The sequence below is a fragment of the Sinocyclocheilus anshuiensis genome, unplaced genomic scaffold, assembly GCF_001515605.1.
Source record: "Sinocyclocheilus anshuiensis isolate Anshui unplaced genomic scaffold, SAMN03320099.WGS_v1.1 scaffold697, whole genome shotgun sequence".
In the NCBI taxonomy this organism is placed as follows: Eukaryota; Metazoa; Chordata; class Actinopteri; order Cypriniformes; family Cyprinidae; genus Sinocyclocheilus; species Sinocyclocheilus anshuiensis.
In genome coordinates, this window is record NW_015538036.1 from 1,150,463 (window position 1) to 1,172,385 (window position 21,923).

Here is a 21,923-nt window from a genome sequence, read left to right on the forward strand (position 1 = left end):
AATAAAAAGTAAATAATTTTCAGAAAATGGTGTAATAATTTGCTTTATTACAAGAATACAAAATATCTAAATCCAAATCAAGCACCGTATTTTGCAGTTTTGAACTACAACTACAAATAAAAAGTTAAAGAAATATTTTATAAAATAATTCACAGATTTTATCCTGTCACGCAGTTTTTGCAGAAATGTAAAAGTGACTTTGATACATTTTGTTCTTTCTGTGAAATTTCTTTTGAAACTGTAGCTCATTTGTTTTTGGAGTGTCCTTTTGTTCATGTTAATGCTTTGATTGTCCAAAATGTTTTTTATGATTTCTCTTTATGTTATAGACACATTCTTTTTGGGGTTTATGCTAAAGATAAGTATTTATTTAATGCAAGTTTTTGTGTAAACCTCCTTTTATTTATTGGAAAGTTTTATGTCCATAAATGTAAATATAGTAAACCCCATTTTAACATCTTCAAACAAGAACTGAACTGAAATTTCACCATCTGTTAACAAGAAAGCTATAAAACATCTAGAACTTGTGCCATGTTTAATATTCTTCCTTAATATACTTGTATCTTTATTTGTGTGCACTCTCCCTCTCTCTTTTTTTACTCCTTTCTGTCTATTTCTTAAGAATCGTTATATTACATTACTTATTCTCTTAACCAGTTAAACCATAATTCGTTTATTATTGAACGTTTTTTGTATGTTTTGTACTTACTGTATTTTATATTTATTTTGTACGTACTGTAATCTTTTTTGTTATAACTGCAATTAAAAAAAACTCTGTAGTTATAAAAAAACTACAACTAAAAAATAACTACTATTTTGAAAGGACTGTCAAGGCCAAGGGCGCGTGTTGTTGACGTCATGTTGTCCTCTGATGCCGCAGGTCAACGTGATTTTTGGGGCAATTGAGCTGAAACATGCCGTGTTAAAACTGTCTGTTTACTTTAGGGTTTAAGCTAAATTTTAAGGCGAAGTTGTGTACAGTACAAGATGTCTGCATTCAGTAGGAGCGCGCTCTTGTTGTCTCTTGTTCGCTGTATCAGGAGACAGCAGCAGTTTCCATGCGTGGATGCTCTGAATCATATTAAAACTGCGCAGTTTACAGTAGCACGAGGTCGAGATGTTCATTCGTGGTCAGCGAGATATTTTGCAGATCATGAAGTCAAGCATCCATGGACATTATATCAGCGAAGACTATTTACTGAGGTACCTGATGCATTTATGTACAGACAGTTAAGTGCATTTCCAGAAAAAAACTGTTCAGACACATAACGTTTAACTTAATTGTTTTCTCCTGACACTATTCTTTTAATGTTTTAGGCACCGTCTAAGGAAGATGAGTACCCACTACCAGAATACACCCCTCATGAGGAGCCCCAAGCAAAGGAAGTGTTCATCATCCAGGCCAAGGGTTTTCCTTGGTCATGTACTGCAGAGGACTTAATGAACTTCTTTTCTGGTACTTGTTTTGATGTTTCACAGTCTCTTAAGTCTTTGCAGACATGCTTCACCTACTTGGTCAAGTCAGTTCAAGATATATTAAAATGTAAAACATGAAATAATAATCAGAAAAACCTAACTTTTTGAAATGAACATTTATTGAACCTTTAGATAAAATATGAAAGAATATCTTTAAAATGTTTTTGCATATATACTTAATGTTTTTTTGTATCATATTTGATACACCATACTTGTATGGCCCATGATATAGTAGGATATTAAGCTTACACTCAAGGAGGGGAAAAAACAGCTGTTTTATTTAGATTTCCAAATTGAGCAAAAATATGTATAAAAAATATTATAATGGTACACTTTAGTGGATTATTAGATAAAATGCATGTAATATCAGTTGTCACTCTGTATCACTGAATATGTCGAAGTAAGATGCATGTAAACACTTAGTTTTACGATCAGAGCTCCATAGCAAAACATATAATGCAATGCAAAATGTTCAAAAGCCTCATGTTTCATAGTTGATAGTCACATTTGAATATGATTTTTCAAAATAATAATGTATGTATGAATAATCAAAGTCAATTAAGCTAAGAAAATGTTAATCTTGAAATATTTATAACATTATAAAAGTTATTTTTATATATACTTCATAAAAATCATTAAAGATTTTAGCAGAAAAACATGTACCACAAACTAAAGGTGGGTGTTTTTAGAATTATACTAAAAGGCCTTTTATTTGATTAAAAAGTAAGAACTTTTAATCGGTGGCAGAAAGCATGTAGCAGGTTTTTCTGCAAAATTTTGATAATGTCGATAATAGAAATGAATGCATCAAATACGATACAGTAGGCTTTATAGGGTTGCGTCAATATATTTGGATTTCCAGCTCTTGAAGATGTTTAGATATGACCTACTCATGATGTGAAGTGCACATTTCATTTTATTTATATATTTGATTTTTGTAGATTGTAGGATCCGAGGTGGAGTTGAGGGAATCCATATAATTCAGAACAGGAACGGCAAATCAATGGGACAGGCGTTTATTGAGCTGGAGCACGAGGAGGATGTTTGTAAAGCATTGGATCTGCACAAACATTACCTGGGACAACGCTTTGTTGAAGGTAAGCAGTATTATTTGTGTTCATCACATGCCAGATTGTTCACAGTGCTCATATTTAGTGATGTTATGTGTTTCAGTGTATGAGGTGACAAACAAAGATGCTGAAGCCGTATTAAAGGCTACACAGCAGTTTACAGAGACAGATGGAGTGGTGCGACTCAGAGGGCTTCCCTTCAGCTGCTCAGAGAAAGACATCGTTCAGTTTTTCTCTGGTGAGATCCTTAAAAATGTGACATTTGAATGTCATTGCACTGATAAAAGCCATATGCTTCATTTGAGTGCTTTAATATTCTCAAAACAGAGTTGGAGATTGTGGAAGATGGAGTTGCAATAGTCCTGGACAGGAGAGGAAGAAACTCAGGCGATGCCTTCGTGCAGTTCGCCACTAAGGAAGTGGCTGAAGAGGCCCTAAAGAAAGACAGAGAAGTCATGGGAAACAGGTTGGTATTTCATCAAGTAATACTTGACACAAAATAAATGTTTTTCAGGAACATAAATGTGTTTTTAGTTTTTTTTTCATGCACTTCTTTGAGATTTTGAGTTTTCAGACAAAATATTTAGTGCTCATTTTATTGCAGTTCATCTATTTGCGTATATATATATATTTCAATTACGTTACATATCTTTAAAGCATTTATATTACATTATATTCTGAAGCTTTTTACTGAGGCGTTTGTTCATATATCATTTGCCTGATTTTATACATTCAACATTGTATAAATAATTAGATAATGGATCATTTCCATATTTAAACATACCATTTCAGAAACCTATAATACAAAACGTGTTTGCAATTTTTAATGTAAGTCAATCAACTAGGGAAGTATGGTGGTATCTATTAGTTATATTTTAGTTACATCACCTGGGGTGCCTTGCCTCTGTTCAATACCAAAAGATTTAAAATCAAAGATGTACTTTAACATTTCAGATCTGTGTTCACAAAGGGCTGTTTTGTCCTCATATGCAGGTATATTGAGATTTTCCCCAGCAGGAAAAGTGAGATCCAAATCCAGTATGGAAGGCAGCGAAATGAGACGTCATCTTTCACACCAGGAGCTGAGGACACGCCACGCACAATGAAAGCAGGTGTTTATTACAGTGTCCCTTTACAACCAGGCTTTAAATATTAATACAAATGTTGTATACTGTGTGCAGTCCTAAACATCTGTATTTTTGTGGACAGCAAACAGTAGCTCTGTATCAACAACACACAACTTCATTCACATGAGAGGTCTGCCATATGATGCCACAGGAGAAGACATTGTCAAGGTAAAGTTTTATATTACATTTATTCTATTTAATATACAGCATTATTTTTGATTGTGTCAATGAGGTGGTCAAGAGGAGTGGAGTAACTCCTTAATAAGACCTCAATTGATCTTGCCCAGTGTATAATCTACACCAAATGACTGAGGTGTCATTTCTGTTCTAGTTTTTCATTCCTATCAGACTGGTGAAGGTTCTTGTAGAGTACGGCCCTGATGGACGACCCACCGGTGAGGCAGATGCCTACTTCAGAACACATCAAGATGCCGTTTTAGCCATGTCCAAAGACCGAGAGTATATAAGTAAGCAATATGTGTGTTCATCTGAAATAACCCAAATGTGGTCCAAAATGTTAAATACAAACATGATGACTAACCTGGCTTTGTTTTTTCCCCTGCCGTTCAGTGAAGAGATATGTTGAGCTGTTCCTGAATTCATCAGCATCAAGGGAGGAACAATAGGATGAAAGTAAACTATTCAAACTGTCTTAATGCATCCCAGCCCATTTAATGAAAGTGATTCAATGTATATTACAAGAATACATATAACCAACATTAAAAGAGAACTTTACAATTATTGCCTGTTGTGTTTCTTTTTGGATATTTAGTTCTGATTTCAGATCGACGCAATGTTAACAAAACAGTCAATGTAGAGGAAGTGTCCGAAGTTTTTAAAACCATAACCGTTCCATTGTTGTACTTGTAACTTTATGAAACCCTTCAAACACATGAGATGCAAATGTAAGTAAGTGCTGTTTATCATTGTAGCACCCAAACACGCCAAGCCATTCCCGTCTTTCACCAAAGCTTTAATTCTGCCAAAAATATTGCATGTATGTATAAAATGATTTAGCCTGAGAAATCCAAATTATAATAACATTTTATTGTTCAGCTATTCAGTATAAAATGCATTCTTACACAGGCATAAAACTACCTTTTTATCGCTACATAATTACATTTTATTTCAGTTTCAATTATGGTCTTCTCTGTGACGAGCTCCATAATATGCTGTTTTGTTTGAATTGTATCGTAGACAACTGATGAGTTTTGGACTCATGTTTAAAATGTCAGTTCATGTGCATTGTTTAGTGCCATAGTTTTCAAAAAGCTGACACTCTCCTGTCTACAATCCATCATCTCCTAATTCATTTTATATATATATATATATATATTAATACGTCACTATTTTGTTATTGTATATCCTGCTTGCAATCATGAATGACATGGAGACAATTCAAGTACTAGAACCACATAAATCCACTTGGTGGACAGCTTCACTCATCCTCAAGAATTATATGAAATCATGAAAATCTTTAAAGCATTTCCCACAAGAGCTTGTAAAAAATAATCCCATTTTGGCAAATGTTGTATGCAAACAAAATAACTGATATGTTGCTTAACTGAGATACCTGGTACTGACTGATGATTTAGAATGTGAGGTGTCATTTGTCATGGATTACCCATTCAACTACTGCCAGAATAATCTGTTCTCAGAAATGAGCGCCCCCTCAGGAAGGGGAGGACGCGTACTGCTGCAGTAACTGTGAGTAGCAAACATCACACACGTGTTCAGGGTTGATGGAGGAGGGCAGAGGAAGTTCATTGGCCATGCAGTTCTCACAGAACACACCACTGCAGCTCTTACACTGCCTCTGAAATGTTTAAAAAGACATGTTGATTTGGTGCTCAAGAAACAGTTCCTTACTATTATCAGTGTTGAAAACAGTTGCGCTTGTATTCTGTTATTGTTAAAGTTCAAAAGAACAGCATTTATTTCAAATAGAAATCGTTTGTAACACGTGTTACTGACCCAAAATTTTGAACAGTAGTGTAGTTTTATAACATGTTATTAAAAAGCATTTAGGGTTTGCTGAGGATTTTGTTGTACTGTTGCTTAAATGTTAAAATTTCCTTGCTTGGGGTACCTTGGGTGTAGTCAGAGAGTCTTGGTTTTCACACATTGGGCAGATGGTAGGGTCAGTGTCTTTACAAAGAGACTGGTCCTATCAAGTAAGATATAAAAATAAGAAATTATTGCAGGGAACCTCTCTGATAAAAAAAAAAAAAAGAATTACTGATTAAATGTAGAGTACCTGTTCATCTTCATGTGACAGCGTCCTGAGAAAAAGACGGTTTAATTTTAATAACATTGCAGTAGATAAATCGAGTTGTATGCAACTGATCCAGCATTTAAGACTTACAAACTGGAACTCGGACTTGACTTTTCCTCAAGCGTAGTACGCAATGTATCATTTTCTTTTTTAACAGACTCTAACTCCTGTATAAAAACAAAAAGCCTGAATTTCAGGGAACAGCACACTCAGAAAAAGCAACTGAATGGCACTAAAGTGGAAAGCAGGTCTCACCCTTCTGATGTCCTCCACATGCTGTCTCATGTCTCTCTGAGGTGGGGTTTTTCCTAACAGAGCTTCAGGTATGTGGCCTCCAGGATTCTCTCGCCATTTCCTGAGCTCTTGTTCCAAAAGCCATCTATCATATCAAGAAAGACAAGGTCTTTCTTAACGTGTTTGTAATTTTCACAACATTAGCAGTGGCTGTGCAATCATCTGGTTAAGTCACAATGAAAACTAACTTTTGTGCTTCAGCCAGGGTTCAAAAAGCACTGCTAAATAAGTGATGAGATCAGTGACAAACATCTTAAAGTCTTCAGTGTCCCATGATCCTTCAGAAATCATTCTACTATGCTGATTTGGTGCTTAAGTGCCATTTCTTATTATTATCTAACATCTGCTTACTAGCTATGAAACAAAATATATTGGTTGACCAGTATATGTAACATCACAACAATAAGTAAATCTCAGGACCTCTGTCTCCGTAACTGCTCCACCTCTTCCTGCAGACTCTCAATCTTGTCTCCAAACTCCTGCTTGAAGAGTCGATTGGCCTCGTCAGCCAGGTCCCGCTCTCGTTCCGCCTTCTTACATCTGAAGTTGGGCCACATTAACTTAATGTGGTGAAATGAAAACTAAAAGCCATGGGAAATGAAGATGAACTGAATAATAAAAGCATAAAGAAGAACTAAGGGAGGAACGTAGGACGAAGCATGTGGCTAGAGCAGAAACTGTAAAAGCTCAAGAAGGCAAAGAAGTCTGACAAGTGTCTGATTTGTTTTTTATTAAGCTATGTTTGTACTACATTTCACATCTAAATTATGTCTACATACACTTCAGTCCGTTCACAATTTAGAGGATTTTATCATCCAGACTTTTTGCAGAATCCGTAAAGCTTGGCGTCACAAATATCTTTCCAAAACTTTGACATTTGGCATCAACTACCACTGCATCAAATTCAGATTTCAATTAATTTTACAATAAGCTGTAAAATAATCGAGGCACACCATCTAGCACTCAACAGCATTTCTTCCAAAAAAAGCTAACATAACCTCCTGAATAAGCCTGAAATAAACACTCTGTTTGTCAGCTTGGGCATCCATCAAAGCACTCAACATCATGAAACTTAAGCAGGTTGGTCTAATATTCAGGTCAAAGACTTTTAACCAAAATTAACTGAATAATATGGTGTTGCATACTTTTATAGAGTATAAAACGATTGTACAATTTTGTTAGGAATGTTTCCCCGTGCTGTACCGAACTGGGTTATGGTTTGAGAAGTATTTTTTCAGTATTGAGAAGTAAAGATATAAGAGAGATGCATTTCCATTACTTAAAATGTACATGTCTGCCATCTTTGTTCTAAGATGCCAAAACAGCTGCATTTTTACTTTGGCTAAAACATACAGAAGAAGACTAGAGACAGGAGCACTGGATCAGGTGTACAATATTGAAAGATGAGGCTGGGGGGCGACACAGAAGCAAGATCTGTAGTTTTCAGTCCGGTTTAAAGACAGAATAACGGCAATGGATCTGAAACTCAGTAATAAAATAAACACCCTAGTCATCTATGTTATGCAAAAAAGGAGTTTTCCTGCAGCCGTGTTCAAATTTCGTGCCTGTTTAGCCATGTCTTTCTCACTGTTCAGGAAAAAGGTGTAGAAACACAAGAGAATGAGCATGTGAAAAATGTCAAATGAACAGGCAAAAGCAAAGAAGTGTTTGAGAGAAGACAGAGACAGAGAGCAGAAGTTATTGTAGAAACACAAACGTTGCTGCCTCCAACAGGTTGGCAACAGAACTGAAACAGGAAAGAGTGGACTTGTCTTATTTGTGCTCTATATATGTGATCTGCACTCTGTATTTATGATCATTCACCGATTAAGGAAATCTACCCATCCTGAACAATAACCTCCTTTGGAAAATGTGTTATATACGGTGCGATTCAAAAGTTCACAGATAAAATCTATGATTCAAAATAGAATTTTTCATTTGCAATCAAAAGTGTATAAAAATTTAGTTGTATAACGCTTTAAGGTTCAATTTGTTAACTTTAAAAATTATTTAAACTATAAAAAAATTTAACTAACTTTTAAAGCATTTATTAGTATAGGTCAATATTAATTGATAATATTGTGTACATACAGTATATATGCTCCTATGTTATATATTGTTTATTGAAATTAGAAGAGGCATTTTCACTTGTGCTCTCAGACTTTTGAACCCCATTCTTTGTTTTGCAGTGTACATGTCATGTGTAAATGCTGTGTTTATGTAGTTAGACTCCTTTACCTGCTCTCCAGCTGTTTAATAATGCTCCCCATCTGGTTTGTTTTCTCCTCCAAGCGGCTGATGATGTCACTTTTCTGTTTTGCACCGGCCTCTGAGCTCTACAAGCCAGACAAACACAGACAATCACAAACACAAACACACAGCATCAAAAATAAATTGCTACATTAGATAAGTGGTACTACTGTAGTTGTAATGTTCTTAATCTTATCAACAATTCTACACATACAAGCCCAGTGAAGCAACAGCAGGATTCAGACAGATGAATAGAAATTCCTGAAATTTAAACATGCTATGGTGACTCGGCACCACAAGTCTACTCTACTTGCTTCTTTATTTTGGCACTGTCAAATCAGATCACTTCGTTGTCACTCCACCATAGAGTAACCTTTTAAAATGGGGAGGGAAAATAAATATATGCTGCTTACAAGCAGCTTCCGTGTGTGAAATCTGTGAATTGTGAGAAGCATGTTTTTTTAATGGAAATGTGTCTCTCTCTTTCATACCTGTGACTGTTTTCTTCCTTTTTTAACGCCATGTCAGCCTCTGTGGCTATGTTTATGGCGAGAGCCAGGTTTAGTTATTCAAAAATATAACTGAATAAGTTGCATAAGCTTACATGTGACTTAATGGAGAGCTCATGGTTGAGTGTACGCATTTCATCTAACTGCTGTCTGAGCTCCACCAAAGCATCATGTTTTTCACAGATGTCCTTCTCTAGCATCTTCATGGACAGCTCCATCTCTTGCTTCATCCCTATCTGCACCTCCAACTCCTTCTCCACATCCTACACAAACACACAAATAATACACTGTTTCTCAAGGATTCAGGTTTTTCAGACTTCTAATCAAAAGAACACTGACTCGATTCTTTGAAGACCCCATATCAGAGATGAATTTGAAGATAAAGAGAACGATATACACATTAATGGTATACTCGCCAGTCTGAGCTGAGTTTCCTCTTTGAGCTGTTTGCGAGTTTCTCCAAGCACTTGACCGTTTGCGGTACCATCTGCCCTTGATGCCTTCAAGAGAAATACAGGTCAAATATGAGAGCAAAGAACTACTATGAGCTTGAGGCTTACTTTTGAATAATGAGCAACAATCAATGTTGTTCTATTGAATGATTGTTAACAATCAGCACTGTGGCATCAAAAATGTTCTTCACCTTGTGACTAGACTCCACTACGTAAGAGCTTTCCTCCTTCACCCTTTCCAGCTCCTCCTGCAGAGTGATGATCCTGTTGTTTGCCACAGCAAGCTAAATATCAAGAACACATGCACAAGCAGTTGGAACAAGAAATTATTACTACCATCTATTCACAACTAGTTATCTCATTACTTTACTAAGTTCTTCAAGCTGTGTCAATAAACCACATAAAAAATTCTGGGGTCAGCACTTTTTTACTTATTTTTTTGGGGGAAAAAAAACATTTAATCACAAAGATGCATTAAACTGTAAGAGTAAAGACAGACAGTAAAGTTACAAAAATGTTACAAACAAGAAGTGTTACAAAAGGATTTTATTTGCTGCTGAAAATTCAGCTTTGCCATCACAGGAATAAATAACATTTTAAAATATATTAAAATATAAAATAGCTATATTCAATTGTAATAATATTTCATGGTATTATATTTTCGATCTAATAAATGCAGCCTTGGTGAGCATAAGAGAATTCTTTGAAAAACATTTAAAAAATCTCACTGACCTAAAACTTCTGAACAGTAGTGTATACACAGCTGTGTGCATAAATATATCATGTGAATTCAATTCTGCTAACATGTAAATTATCTATCAGTTATGTAAATCATTTGTCTCTTGTTTATTACGCTCTTGTATTTACCACATCTTCAGTAATCCATTAAATTATAATTACTACCCACCTCCTCTGTAAGTTTTGTGTTGGATTTTTCCAGTGCATCCACTTTGGCTTGCAAGTTATTCACTGACGCACTGGGAAAGGGGAATTTAGAGTGACATTGAGAGATTGCTCATGCTTTCCAAATGAGCAGCTAGTCACAAACACACCCCACAAGTTTGATGTTGGGTAAAGGGACTGCACCTTAAATGTCTGTTCAGTTCCTCAACGTAATTCTTCTGGTCAAGAATAGCTGTAATCTGTCCATCACTGCAAGCAAAGAGCAGCTTTGAGTCCAATAACTGTCAGACTACAACAATTAGCTTCCATTGAGGGAGTTGAATATGGACTCACCCTTCTGTGCTTTTGCTGCTGTGCGCGCCATCTTTCAGATACATGGAAAAATCTATGACTCCAACCTATTAAGAGAGTAGAGGAGATCTTATTACCCTGTATCGCCTTTTGGCCAGCACACTTTGGAGAAAAACTTTGAAAGGACAAAGAAAATGTAACAAAGATAACACTTTGTTCCATCATTTGCTGTCCCTTCATTACTCATGTACAGTAACTAACAGATACCTGTGAGTCTAAATCTTCCCCTTTCATACACAAGTTAGCATCAATGACATTCAGGCCCACCAACAGCCCAGCGATCACAGCTCCTTCCTCCTCCATCATAAGAGCATTGGGCTCATAGAATTCACTGAGGAACACAACAACATCAAATATAAGACATTTACAAAACTGGGTTGCAAAATCACAATTACGGCTTTTATACTAGAGACCAAAAGCTGTAATTGTACCTTAGTAGGTCTTTTCGGTTGATGATGGTCTTCATGTAGTCTGAGAGCTTCTTTTGCATTAAGGCCAGACGAAGCCATGCTCTGCCTCTTCCTAATGGGGTTCTGGGATAAAAGAACAACTTTAGAATCAGAAACATGCATTAAAAAAAAACAACAACAACATGTACAATTTGAAAACATCGTCTTACTTGAGCCCAGGAAGGTCTTTGACGCTGGCTGTGATCTCACCAGCTTCTGGAGTCAACTTTTCCACAATCAGTAATTATCAAAATTAATGAGCAGATGATTTTTGCGTAAAGGATACAAATGAGGACCAGCGAATACTCTAAGGACAGCAGAATTTGGGTTGGATTTGTTGCGCTTACTTTTAAGTCCGTGTTTCAGACAGTGCTCCATGACGACAAAAAACTGCTGCAGCGGGGCATAGTCTGAGTCCAGTGTGCGACCCAGGTTCAGTGCAGACTCAATCAAGCCCTTGATGCTCAGCTTGGCCATGTTCATCAGGTTAAGCCTCTCGATGGCAATGGGATCCTTGGGATCTGGAAATCAAAAAAAATCAAGCATGAATTAAAACATCATTCTCTAACTCTGAATTTTTCTACACAGTATTTAACAGGTTTGAGCATGAGATATAAGCAATATATGAGGGTTTTCTCAGAGATTTTCTCAGAGAAAGACTTCATGAGGACTTCCCATTGACTGTGGCTACGTGGTTACATCTATGTCTGGCTAAGACTTATGAAATTGTAGTTGATGCAATGTGAAATGCATCAAATGCACACAGATTTCATCCCACCTCAATCATGCTCCTCAGGAGAAATTTTCAGATAAAAATTAACAGATGATTGTTTTGAAAGCTGTTGTTTTCAGGATAATCTCAATTCAACCTTATAATGAATCACAAGAGTAAATCGATCACTACAGTAAATCTGTTTTTACTGAACTGAATTTCTAGTTTGAGTTCTCAAGCCTCACCCTGTCTAAACCAAAACACACCCACAGTAATGCAATCATTTCATCATTAAGACTCTCAATCCATGTCTGTTCACGAATAGCAGTGACCTTTTTCATGAGGACAGTGCTGGGCAATAGAAAGGCTGGTATAGGTTTTTTTCCCTTTAAAATCAATTGGGTTGATTTTACAAATGGGCCATGATGGACTAATTTAGCATTTAGTCAAACTTCCCATCTCATTGCACTTACATTGCACCAAAATCTCATTACTTTTCAGGTGTTGAGACAGGAGAAATGATCCAGGAGGCAGTGGGTCATTTTTCCACAGTACACTGGCTTTTAAAATGAAAAATGATGGCATGGAAGATACTTTCAGTTCAAGTCTAGTCATTTCAGCCCAAGTTTATTTTAAATGGTCATTACTTATAAAATAATATTGAATTGTTAATGCAACAACAAGAATGAAGTTGTTCAAAGACCTTGAAATGAATTGTAAAACCAACAGATTTTACTGTTAAAAATCCGTTTTCACCAGGTATTAAAGACCTTGTAGCTTTGCAGAGTCACACATCAAAGAATGAGACAAGCTATAGCTTCATGTCTATGCAAAGGTTATACAAATTACAGAAACAAAACTATTTCACTGTAAGGACAGATTATTTTAGTGTGTTTTTTAGTGCATAAGAAGTCTCTGAATCATTAATGTTTAATGTCTCTACAGGGAATAAATCTGAAGAACCAGAAATTGATCAATGATAGTATGAAATGCAAGTAAAACCATGCGATCAACATGCCAAATCAGCCAGAGAATGGGGTGGGGCAGGGAAACAGCCAAAAAAAACAGGCCAGACAAGAGCAATCCAGCCAAATGGGTAGCCAAATATTTAGCTAGCTACAAAGAGAGCTAGCGAAAAAAGTAACAGAGACAAAGCTATTGATAGAAACATCAAATCAATAGGAAGGGAGATAATAGACAATGAAAAAGAGACAAATAAAGAGAACAAAAGAACATGAGCACAAGAGGTAGAGCTTTAGAAGCTGTGGTGCGAATGTGTCGTTCAGGGAGGCTGGTTTGGTAAAGACAGGGCTGCACGGCCATGCAGCTGTGGTTTTAGGATGGTGCCCGAGGCAGGGATGAGGTGGGACTGGGGGGAGTGATGCCACCATACGCACCTTTAAACTCATCAAGCATTTGCATTTGCTCCACCAAATCTGTGAAATCCTCCCATGAGTCTTTGCAAAAGGCAATGGAAAACAGAAAAAAAGCAGAAAAGGATTGGGTCATGCACATCATGGGAGTAAACCAAAGCAACAACAAGAGGGAATACACATTATGTTGTAGGAAATTTGAGCGTGTAGACTTTTATCTACAGAGCAAAGCTCACTCGCTCTCACTGTCATACATTTGCGCAAATCTTACTCTAGTGGATGACTTTAGAAGCACTACAACAGAGACTATTAATAGCAAACTGAGTGCTGATGGTCATTAAGAGCCACTATTATAACATGTCAGCAAATCTGGATCAGAAGACAGTTACTAACCATGAAGTAATTTGACTACACTAGAAGGAGCTCAAACAATGCTCTACTTGTCCTGCAAGACTCTAGTGGCAACTTATCTAAACCGATTTGTTTGACAGAAGGCCTCAGGAAAGAATGTAATATTTCCTTTTTATCCACAGCACTGGAATAATCTTTTTTTGTTAGATTAATTCCACGACAGCAACAAACAAAAAATTATCTTTTACCACACGTAGTTCCAAACTTCCATGTATGACTTTCTCTCTTCTGTAAAACATGAAAGAAAGTTTTTCGTCCAAAACATATATTTTTTATGTTCCACAGGGCTGTCAAAAAAAATTCGAATTTCGAATATTCATTTCAAAAACGCTGCATTCGAATTTTAGGTGTGCATTAAGGAGGCAGTCTTATCAGTGGCTGATGACGATGTAAGTGTTGCATTATAATGTTTTTGTTAGCCTATCCAGTTGAGGCCACTAGATGCGGCGCTGCTGCGTTGCTCATTAAAAATATTGCAGAAAAAGAGAACATTAATGCGGAGAAGATCTTGTTTACAACAAAACTGAAACCAAGCCGTTCACACAGAACGCATATTTCGCGCATTTTTTCTAGAGGGACATCTATCACCATTGCACTCGCATCTCGCACAAAATAGCTGCATGTTTAGAAAGCCATGTAAAATTAATGCAAGTTTAACTTTGAAAAAAAAAAAAACATATATCGAGACTTTATGGCGGGGGGGTTTCCCCATCCCACTGCATCTCATGTTTTTAAATGAAAAATATACTCTGTGAGATTGGCTTTCCACCCTTTGTACTAAACTATGCATACATACATGATGCTGTTTTGTTTATAGTTGTTTAAGCAACTTAATTAATAATAATTGGTTTATAAACATTATTTTAAACATTATGCACTTTTTTTTCCACAGATAGTCATGTTTTCTTATGCTTTGAATAAACGTGCATTAGTAATATTTTGCTCGATGCGCCCTCTTGTGGCCTCAGGAGAGAAGTCAAAAGCTTTTCTTCACCCTAACGGAAATTATGTATTTTATATTAGAATATAATTAGAATTTTGATAATATTTCAGTACAAAATTCGAATTTAGTTTTTCAGCCATTTTGACAGCCCTATTCCACAGAAGAAAGTCACACAGGTTTGAAACGACATGAGGGCGAGTAAATCATGCTAGATTTTTTTTTATTCACAGAGTTTCTATGTCGTTTGGCTGAGAGGGAAAAGAAGAAACAAAAATGAAATAAAACCATAAGTGACACTTAATGAGGCAGAGCACACCAAACACTACAAAGAACATCTGCATGCAGTGAAACAGATCAAGGGCACAATGTCAACTAACCAGTACTGATTGATATGCAGTGGCTTAATTGAAGAGAATATTTGTTGTAAAACATCTATGAAAAAAATACCAGAGAGGAAATAGTACTGTCTTAACTTCTGTTGGCTCTGAACCCTGGGGGCCGATGTGACACTAAAAATATCAGATGTTTATCACACAGTCCAAAGGTGATGCAATTCGTGAAAATGCTTGACCAACAAACAACTACTTCTGTAGTATATAATCATCTCAGAGGATGACTCTGTAAACACACCTTATCAGATAATGTTTTCTATTCCTTGTCTTTCTACATGCCTGTTTCCTGCTCGCCCAATGAAGATAAAATACATTAGATTAAACTGTTGCTGTTAGTGGCCCTGGTTGCATCTTCTCTACTGCCAGTTGATCACATGCCTTCAAGTCATTTGATTGAGTGGGAATCCCAGGCCTGTCTCCAGGGCAACAGTACTGTGTCCATATGATGTTAACCTTTTAACCTTTGGCACGATAAGCCGTGACTCTCCAGTAATGCACTGGATTAGCAAAACAATTGTGAGGTCTGACACCATCACTATTCTAGAAAACAATTTATTGCCTTATTTTTCTCTTCAGAAAAGTTAAATGAAAACCAAATGATAAGCAAATTTGCAAAATGACTTTTATTTTTATTAAACTCAACAGAGAAAAAGAACATTTCAAACAATATTAAGTCATTTGTTAAAGGTCCATTCACACCAAGCATGATAACTATAAAGGTTTAATAATCGTTCTAGTTATGAGAATAGGGAAGTCCACACCACAGCTATAATGAAACAGAGTAGCAATATCGTTGGGATCACTTTCAGAATGATTGTTTTCCAGATGATGAAGAATAAAAACACTGTCAGCCAATCAGAATTCATCCTGCTTTAAGAGCTCGAACATAACTGCAGCATGCACTAATAACAAGAACCAAATATTATATTCTGTTGGTGTGTATGCTAATGTAGTTATCTTTACAGTCATTGCTTTTTAGTGTCAGCTTTTTTGGTGTTAAGTGTTGTTTAAAAAATTATGACCAACAATCCAAATTGTCTTACAGTCAATGACACTACAAGTCTAACAGTCTGTCAAAAACTTTTTTTTGTTTGTTTATTGGAGGGATTTTCCGAACAGTGCAGTGCACATACTCAATTTGTTCAATGTGACAATAATTTAATTAGAATAAAACAGGATATGAATAGCTTGTCTCAAACCACTCGGTGAGAAACAAACACTTGTTCTCCATAAAAACTACATTTCCAAGCAGGCCTGCGGGAATGCTGAGAGCATGATGGTGGAAGGTTGGGCGAGCACCGCCCAGTACGATAGGAGCCACAGAGGCCTAGTGATGCTGTGCACCTACCTTCATGAGCCGGCTCGGGATCTGGCGTTAGCGAGATGTCGTTGAGCTCGCGCAGGCACAGCCATTCGCCATCCACCGACACGCGGAAGTTGCATAGGTAGATGGTCTCTCTGGCAGCCTGTGTGATCTTGTCAGTAGTGGGGGTGGGGGCTTCGCTCTGGGGAGTCAGATCAGACATGGTGACTCAGCTGATAGCTGCTGCGACGACAACACTTACGATGAAGGCCCTCAGTGAAGAGTCAGGAGCAGGGAATAGGAATAACGATCCAGTCCAAGCAAGAGTCTTCTCCAGCACAAAGGAGAAAGAAAAAACAGTCAAGGAAAACAAAGAAAGAAGGAAGGGAAAAAATAAACAAGCAGTCCACGGCAAACCCGGCCGAAAGGATGCTATTCTTCCGGGACTCAATGGCCTCGCCTTGTGAATGAGCAGCGACAGCTAAAATCCTCCGTGTGAATAAAGGCTTCAGTGCTCTCTGGCTCAGCACAGCCAGGGGATTGAGATGCTGTGTGAGCCTCAGCGGAGCTACAATCAGAGATGTCTCTTTCTCTCTCTCAGTCCCTCCCTCACAGCACAGACGCTTGCTTTCACCGGATTGGCTGCATGCACTGCAAATGGGAGGGTGTTGGCCAAGATGGCTGCCGTGATGCTGAGGAGGATTGTGGGAATCATGTGAGCAGAAGGTGGAGAGGGGCACAGCTCCCAAGAGGCCTGTCAGATGCAGGGGGGAGCTGTTGTCAAAGATCCACATGCCGCACAAGAGAAGGATGGAAGAAGTACTACTGATTGAGAACCAGAACATTGCTGATAAAGCTGCTTTTTACTGAAAGACTTCTTGAAGAGGAGCAAACTGGCCACTCATATTAAACCGTGTATGAAACAAACACGATTAAATTTTTTTTTTCACATTTCAACCTTTGAAAGTTCCTTTGAAAAGAGAAGAACCTCATATGCAAAGTCATGTAAAACGGGGTTTGAATATTAGCAGTAATCTAATATTCCAATCTTATTGGAATGGACCTTGTTGTTTTCTCTTATTATAAGAGAAAAGCATGAAAACTATCAATTAATAACACATTTTTTTAAAACAGCATTAGGTACGGACAAATGTTTGGGTCAGTATGATTTAAGAAATAATTAAGCAAGGACACATTGAATTGAAAGTGGTATTTGTAAAGTTACAAAAGAATTATATTTCAAATAAATGCTGTTCTTCTTTTCTTTAAATAATCCTGAAAAAATGCACAAAAATATTAAGCAGCACAATGTTTTCACAATTAATAATAAGAAGAAATGTTTCTTGAGCATCAAATTAGGGGTCGACCGATATGTGTTTTTCAGGGCCGATGCCGATACCGATTATTACAGATCAAGTAGACCGATAACCGATATTTTGAACCGATACACATGTCTGGTGTAAAAATGAAAATTAATGTCAAAATTAAGAATAACAAGGGCTCTTTTGTCACAAGGACAAAAACTGCCTTTACTGGTGTTGGTTGAGTGTAGTACTCCCACACTGCACTTCTTACTCTTGTCTTCCTCTGTGCATCCATCTACAATAAGGGTAATATAAAGAGAGAGTTAAAAGTGGGGCCACTGTATGCTTCACGATTAAGACTACGAATACTGTACTACAGCTAAACAGCTTGGGGAAATGTAAGTATTTGGCTTCAATAATTTACATGTTAGAAATTTATGTGTAATAGCATAACCTCTCATAATTCCTCATTAATTCTTTTCTGATGGCTAAAACATAACCTACAATAGTAGAGGTGACTATTCAATTCATCATCTAATGCACATCAATGGATTAGCTTTTAAAAAATGTATATAATAAGTGTAAATAATTTAATTGTCTTCATAGCTATATTGTAGAAGTTGTTAAGAAGACTGCAACTATTTTCATGAAACTATAACACTAATAGCCTTTTACAGGCACACTTAGTTCAATAGCCTTTTGAAATGTCTTGGCCTATGTGACAATAGACATTTCAGTTAGTTTTAATTTACAGTACAGTGCAAATGAAGGGATAAATACATTTAATTTATATTTTAATCAAATGAGAGTTAAACTCTTTATTTTTTGGCAAACAAAGGGTTTACCATAAAAATTAAAACATGGAAGAAATAGCGTATTGTGTGATTATTATTTTAAACAAAAGTTGTAATAATTGTTGTAGTAGTATTATGTATATCATACTGCACCACAGTAATATATTTCTTATAATTTCTTTAAGCTAACCTGAACTTATATTTTGACGGGTTGTCATGAGGAAGTTTTAAGTTTCTGTAGCCTATGTAAGCGTTTCCCATACATTAATTTATTTGTGGCGCCGCCACAATATCACAACTGACCGCCACAAATAGATTTTCCAAAAGGCTTTGACTTCATTGAATAAACATCAGTGGCGGCTCGTGGGTTTTAAAATAGAGGAGGCACACTATTTGTATTGGTCTGGGGATCCCTGCCGATTATTATTATTATTATTATTACCACTTTAAAATGGCTTTTTGGTCTGTAACGTTAGCCTGTATCCAGCTTAGGCGTGTTCTCCCCAAGTGGCAACCTCCCGGTCTCTCGCTTGAAGCCAACACGGAAGTGACTAAAACTGCAATTCATCGACTGACCGCTAGAGACTATAGCATTCGTCTCCTCACACTGGCATCTGCATTATAAAAAGAAAAAAAAACTTTAAAGATTACTTACGATTAATTATTGTTGCAAAGTTATCTAGTCGTTGCTTGTTTACAGTGCTTTGTTATATGGAGCAGTTTGTTAGATCGCGATCTAATTAAATTGCTTTTCTAAAGAAGTGCCGACAGATGTATGAAAGTACACAAGTCACACCGTAATTTAAAAGCGCAGACTTTAATGTACAGTAAAAACAGAGGCAGAATACCGTATAACTCCAGGCTGGCACAGTAATATTGACGAACGGCTAAACAGATGCAGAGCACCGTAACTTAATTTGAGCGATCTAAAACAAAGTCAAAGAGCGGTAACTGATGATACTGTGTTCTGCCTTAGTTTCTCCGGGGCTTTTCTCCAAGATACTTATACTGGTATTATAACTGGTGGAGGATTGTCGGAGGAACGGATGGAGGACCAGGTGTATGCCAGTAGAGGTGGGCAGCAGGGGGTTTGCCAGTCACTCCCTGAGTAAGGCCTATGGTACGTTGGGCATAACAGGTGTTAACCGAAGAAGAGCCATAGGTAACAACGTGGAGGCAGCAGAAAAAGCTTCCAGATGGCTCTGGTTGAAGAGGGGAGAGCAGTGGGGGCAGTAGAATGCCACTTGGACACAGGCCGGGGTCTGATCAGCCTCGGTCGGGTCGCCAGGACGAGGGTGTCTGTTGTAAGACCCGAAACACCCAGTGACTCCTGGAAACAACACTGATGATGTGTCCAAGGTCGTGCATCAGAAGATGTTTTCTGTGAACTGAAATACTCTGGGAGCACCAGTGACAACCAGGAATAGACTGGGTGACAACCACGAAGAGGGTGGTGACATCTGGAGAGACAGATGACGGCCGGAGAGACGGCAGCCCAGGGGTGGAGAGGGTTGGCAGCCCAAACCACTTTTTCCGTAAGGAAGAACCCAAAGCAAGCTACAAAACCCACAAAAGAAAGATACCCCCAGGGGTGCCCGAGAGGGGGGGAGGATGAGCACCCCAATAGGACGGACTCGAGGACAATGACACAGGATAAAGGAATAATGACAACGACAATACAGTGCATCTGCGACAGGACCTGCAAGAATGAAAGGGGTTTAAAAATCCATCAAGGCAGAATAAGATGCTTGACAGCGGAATCGACGACACAACGCACAGAAGCGACTTCTGGTAAGACGCAAGAGGAGCCCGGCCTAGCGGACCTGACAGCAATCCTAAGGAAACAACTCTTGACCTTACGGAGGGCAGAGTTTCACAGAAGGAGGCGGAAGGAGAGAGCCAGGAAGAGGGCAGCATTCTTGGCTAATCCATTCAAGTTGACCAAGCAGCTCCTTGGCCAAAAGAGGGCTGGCCGCCTCACCTGCTCCAAGGATGCTATAAATGGCCACCTCAAGGCCACTTATAGTGACCCCATTAGAGAACAACCGCTGGGTCCATGTGATGCGCTGATAACACCACCAGAGCCTTCATCAGACTTCGACCTGAAGGAGCCCCGCCTAAAGGAAGTGGAGGAAGTGGTGAGGAGAGCAAGACCGAGCTCAGCACCAGGCCCAAGTGGAGTGCCCTACAAGGTGTATAAGAACTGCCCAAAGCTACTACATCGGCTTTGGAGGGTCCTAAAGGTGATCTGGAGGAGAGGGAAGATCTCCCAGCCATGGAGGTATGCTGAGGGAGTGTGTATACCAAAAGAGGAGAAGTCTGAGAATATCGACCAGTTTCGGGTTATCTCCTTGCTCAGTGTGGAGAGCAAAATCTTATTTAGCATCGTGGCTAAGAGGCTCTCCAACTTCCTGTTGAGCAATAAGTACATCAACACGTCTGTGCAAAAGGGAGGTATACCAGGAGTTCCAGGTTGTCTGGAACACACGTTCGTGGTAACCCAGCTCATTAGGGATGCAAGAGAAGGTAGAGGGGACCTGGCAGTACTGTGGCTGGACCTCACCAACGCCTATGGCTCAATACCCCACATGCTGGTGAAGGTCGCACTGGAGAAACACCATGTACCGCAGAAGGTGAAAGATCTCATCCTGGACTATTACAGCAAGTTCAGCTTGAGAGTTACTACTGGCCAGCTAACATCTGACTGGCACCAGCTGGAGGTGGGGATAATCACTGGCTGCACCATCTCAGTGACCCTATTTGCGCTGGCGATGAATATGCTGGTCAAGGCAGCTGAAACAGAATGCAGAGGTCCCCTCAGTAAGTCCGGAGTAAGACAACCGCCCATAAGAGCCTTCATGGACGACCTCACAGTGTCAGCAACGGCGGTACCAGGAGCCAGGTGGATTCTTCAGGGGCTGGAGAGACTCATGACATGGGCACGCATGAGCTTCAAACCTGCAAAGTCCAGGTCCTTGGTTCTAAAGAAGGGGAAGGTTACAGACAGATTCCGCTTCAGGCTGGGAGAATACCAGATCCCGTCAGTCACTGAGAGTCCGGTGAAGAGCCTTGGGAAGGTCTTCAACTGTAGACTGAGTGACAGAGACTCCATCAAGGGGGAAGCTGTGCCTCCACTGACGAGCCGCCACTGATAAACATGAGCACTGCACGTTTCAAAATTGAAACCCTGTGCGGGTGTTTTTATATCACTGTATTTCTGAAGGAAACCGACTGTCTTCAGAAAATTTGACTCCAACCATAGACTGTATAAAAACATGGACGTAGTGTCCGTGACTTCATCCGTAGGTTCCTGAAGAGCGGTTTTGAAGCTCATAGTGGGCGGAGCCGGCCGTCGCCATCTTGGCAGAGCGAAAATGGGCAAAGAGGCGGGAGCTGGTTGCTGAAACCATGCCCACCTAGCTCGACGGTGGTGACAGCCGCGGCAATCCACCTGTCACTCAAGTGGCCACACCCTTAATTATACAGAACTTTAAGGCTTAATATAATTTAAACGGATGAAAAAATTCACCCCACT

General features: G+C 38.5%; 3 protein-coding genes across 4 annotated transcripts in view; 1 reads left to right on the forward strand and 2 right to left on the reverse strand.

The window, feature by feature from the left end:
• Positions 1–847: 847 nt before the first annotated feature.
• LOC107680726 (heterogeneous nuclear ribonucleoprotein H-like) lies at positions 848–9,848 on the forward strand. Of its 2 annotated transcripts, XM_016476765.1 has the most exons (9): positions 850–1,203; positions 1,318–1,456; positions 2,418–2,573; positions 2,650–2,784; positions 2,874–3,012; positions 3,540–3,658; positions 3,756–3,841; positions 4,005–4,140; positions 4,244–4,414. In XM_016476765.1, exons 1-9 carry the CDS (start codon positions 988–990, stop codon positions 4,297–4,299), a joined length of 1,182 nt encoding a protein of 393 aa, XP_016332251.1. In that variant the 5' UTR covers positions 850–987; the 3' UTR covers positions 4,300–4,414. The 2 variants fall into 2 exon arrangements, with proteins under 2 accessions (XP_016332260.1, XP_016332251.1); XM_016476774.1 differs by lacking the exons at positions 4,005–4,140; positions 4,244–4,414 and adding an exon at positions 9,837–9,848 and having other exon boundaries at positions 848–1,203; positions 3,756–3,896.
• LOC107680746 (protein RUFY3-like) lies at positions 4,495–16,531 on the reverse strand. Its single transcript, XM_016476795.1, has 18 exons — positions 16,336–16,531; positions 11,447–11,677; positions 11,327–11,396; positions 11,139–11,240; positions 10,915–11,038; positions 10,690–10,754; positions 10,540–10,605; positions 10,361–10,430; positions 9,645–9,737; positions 9,418–9,501; positions 9,097–9,264; positions 8,481–8,578; positions 6,663–6,782; positions 6,204–6,327; positions 6,039–6,115; positions 5,931–5,955; positions 5,763–5,840; positions 4,495–5,489 (listed from the first exon to the last, which is right to left on the reverse strand). The coding sequence occupies exons 1-18, from the start codon at positions 16,511–16,513 to the stop codon at positions 5,346–5,348; spliced, it is 1,917 nt and encodes a 638-aa protein (XP_016332281.1). The 5' UTR covers positions 16,514–16,531; the 3' UTR covers positions 4,495–5,345.
• Positions 16,532–16,557: 26 nt separating this feature from the next.
• LOC107680737 (uncharacterized) overlaps positions 16,558–21,923 on the reverse strand; it is an 18,874-nt gene continuing 13,508 nt past the window's right edge. The window contains exon 2 of the mRNA XM_016476787.1: positions 16,558–17,044. Coding sequence (XP_016332273.1) covers positions 16,575–17,044 — 470 coding nt within the window. The 3' untranslated portion in view covers positions 16,558–16,574. The remainder of the gene's footprint in view (positions 17,045–21,923) is intronic.

Bases quoted from the DNA above. Each gene is read 5' to 3' on its own strand.
- LOC107680726 (XM_016476765.1), top strand. From the start codon at position 988: ATGTCTGCATTCAGTAGGAGCGCGCTCTTGTTGTCTCTTGTTCGCTGT. The intron at 2,574-2,649 runs GTAAGCAGTATT...TATGTGTTTCAG, and splicing joins GGGACAACGCTTTGTTGAAG to TGTATGAGGTGACAAACAAA. The intron at 3,013-3,539 runs GTTGGTATTTCA...CCTCATATGCAG, and splicing joins AGAGAAGTCATGGGAAACAG to GTATATTGAGATTTTCCCCA.
- LOC107680746 (XM_016476795.1), bottom strand. From the start codon at position 16,513: ATGTCTGATCTGACTCCCCAGAGCGAAGCCCCCACCCCCACTACTGAC. The intron at 9,502-9,644 runs GTGAAGAACATT...TTTCTCTTGAAG, and splicing joins TAGTGGAGTCTAGTCACAAG to GCATCAAGGGCAGATGGTAC. The intron at 5,956-6,038 runs GTAAGTCTTAAA...TCTTTTTCTCAG, and splicing joins TCAAGTCCGAGTTCCAGTTT to GACGCTGTCACATGAAGATG.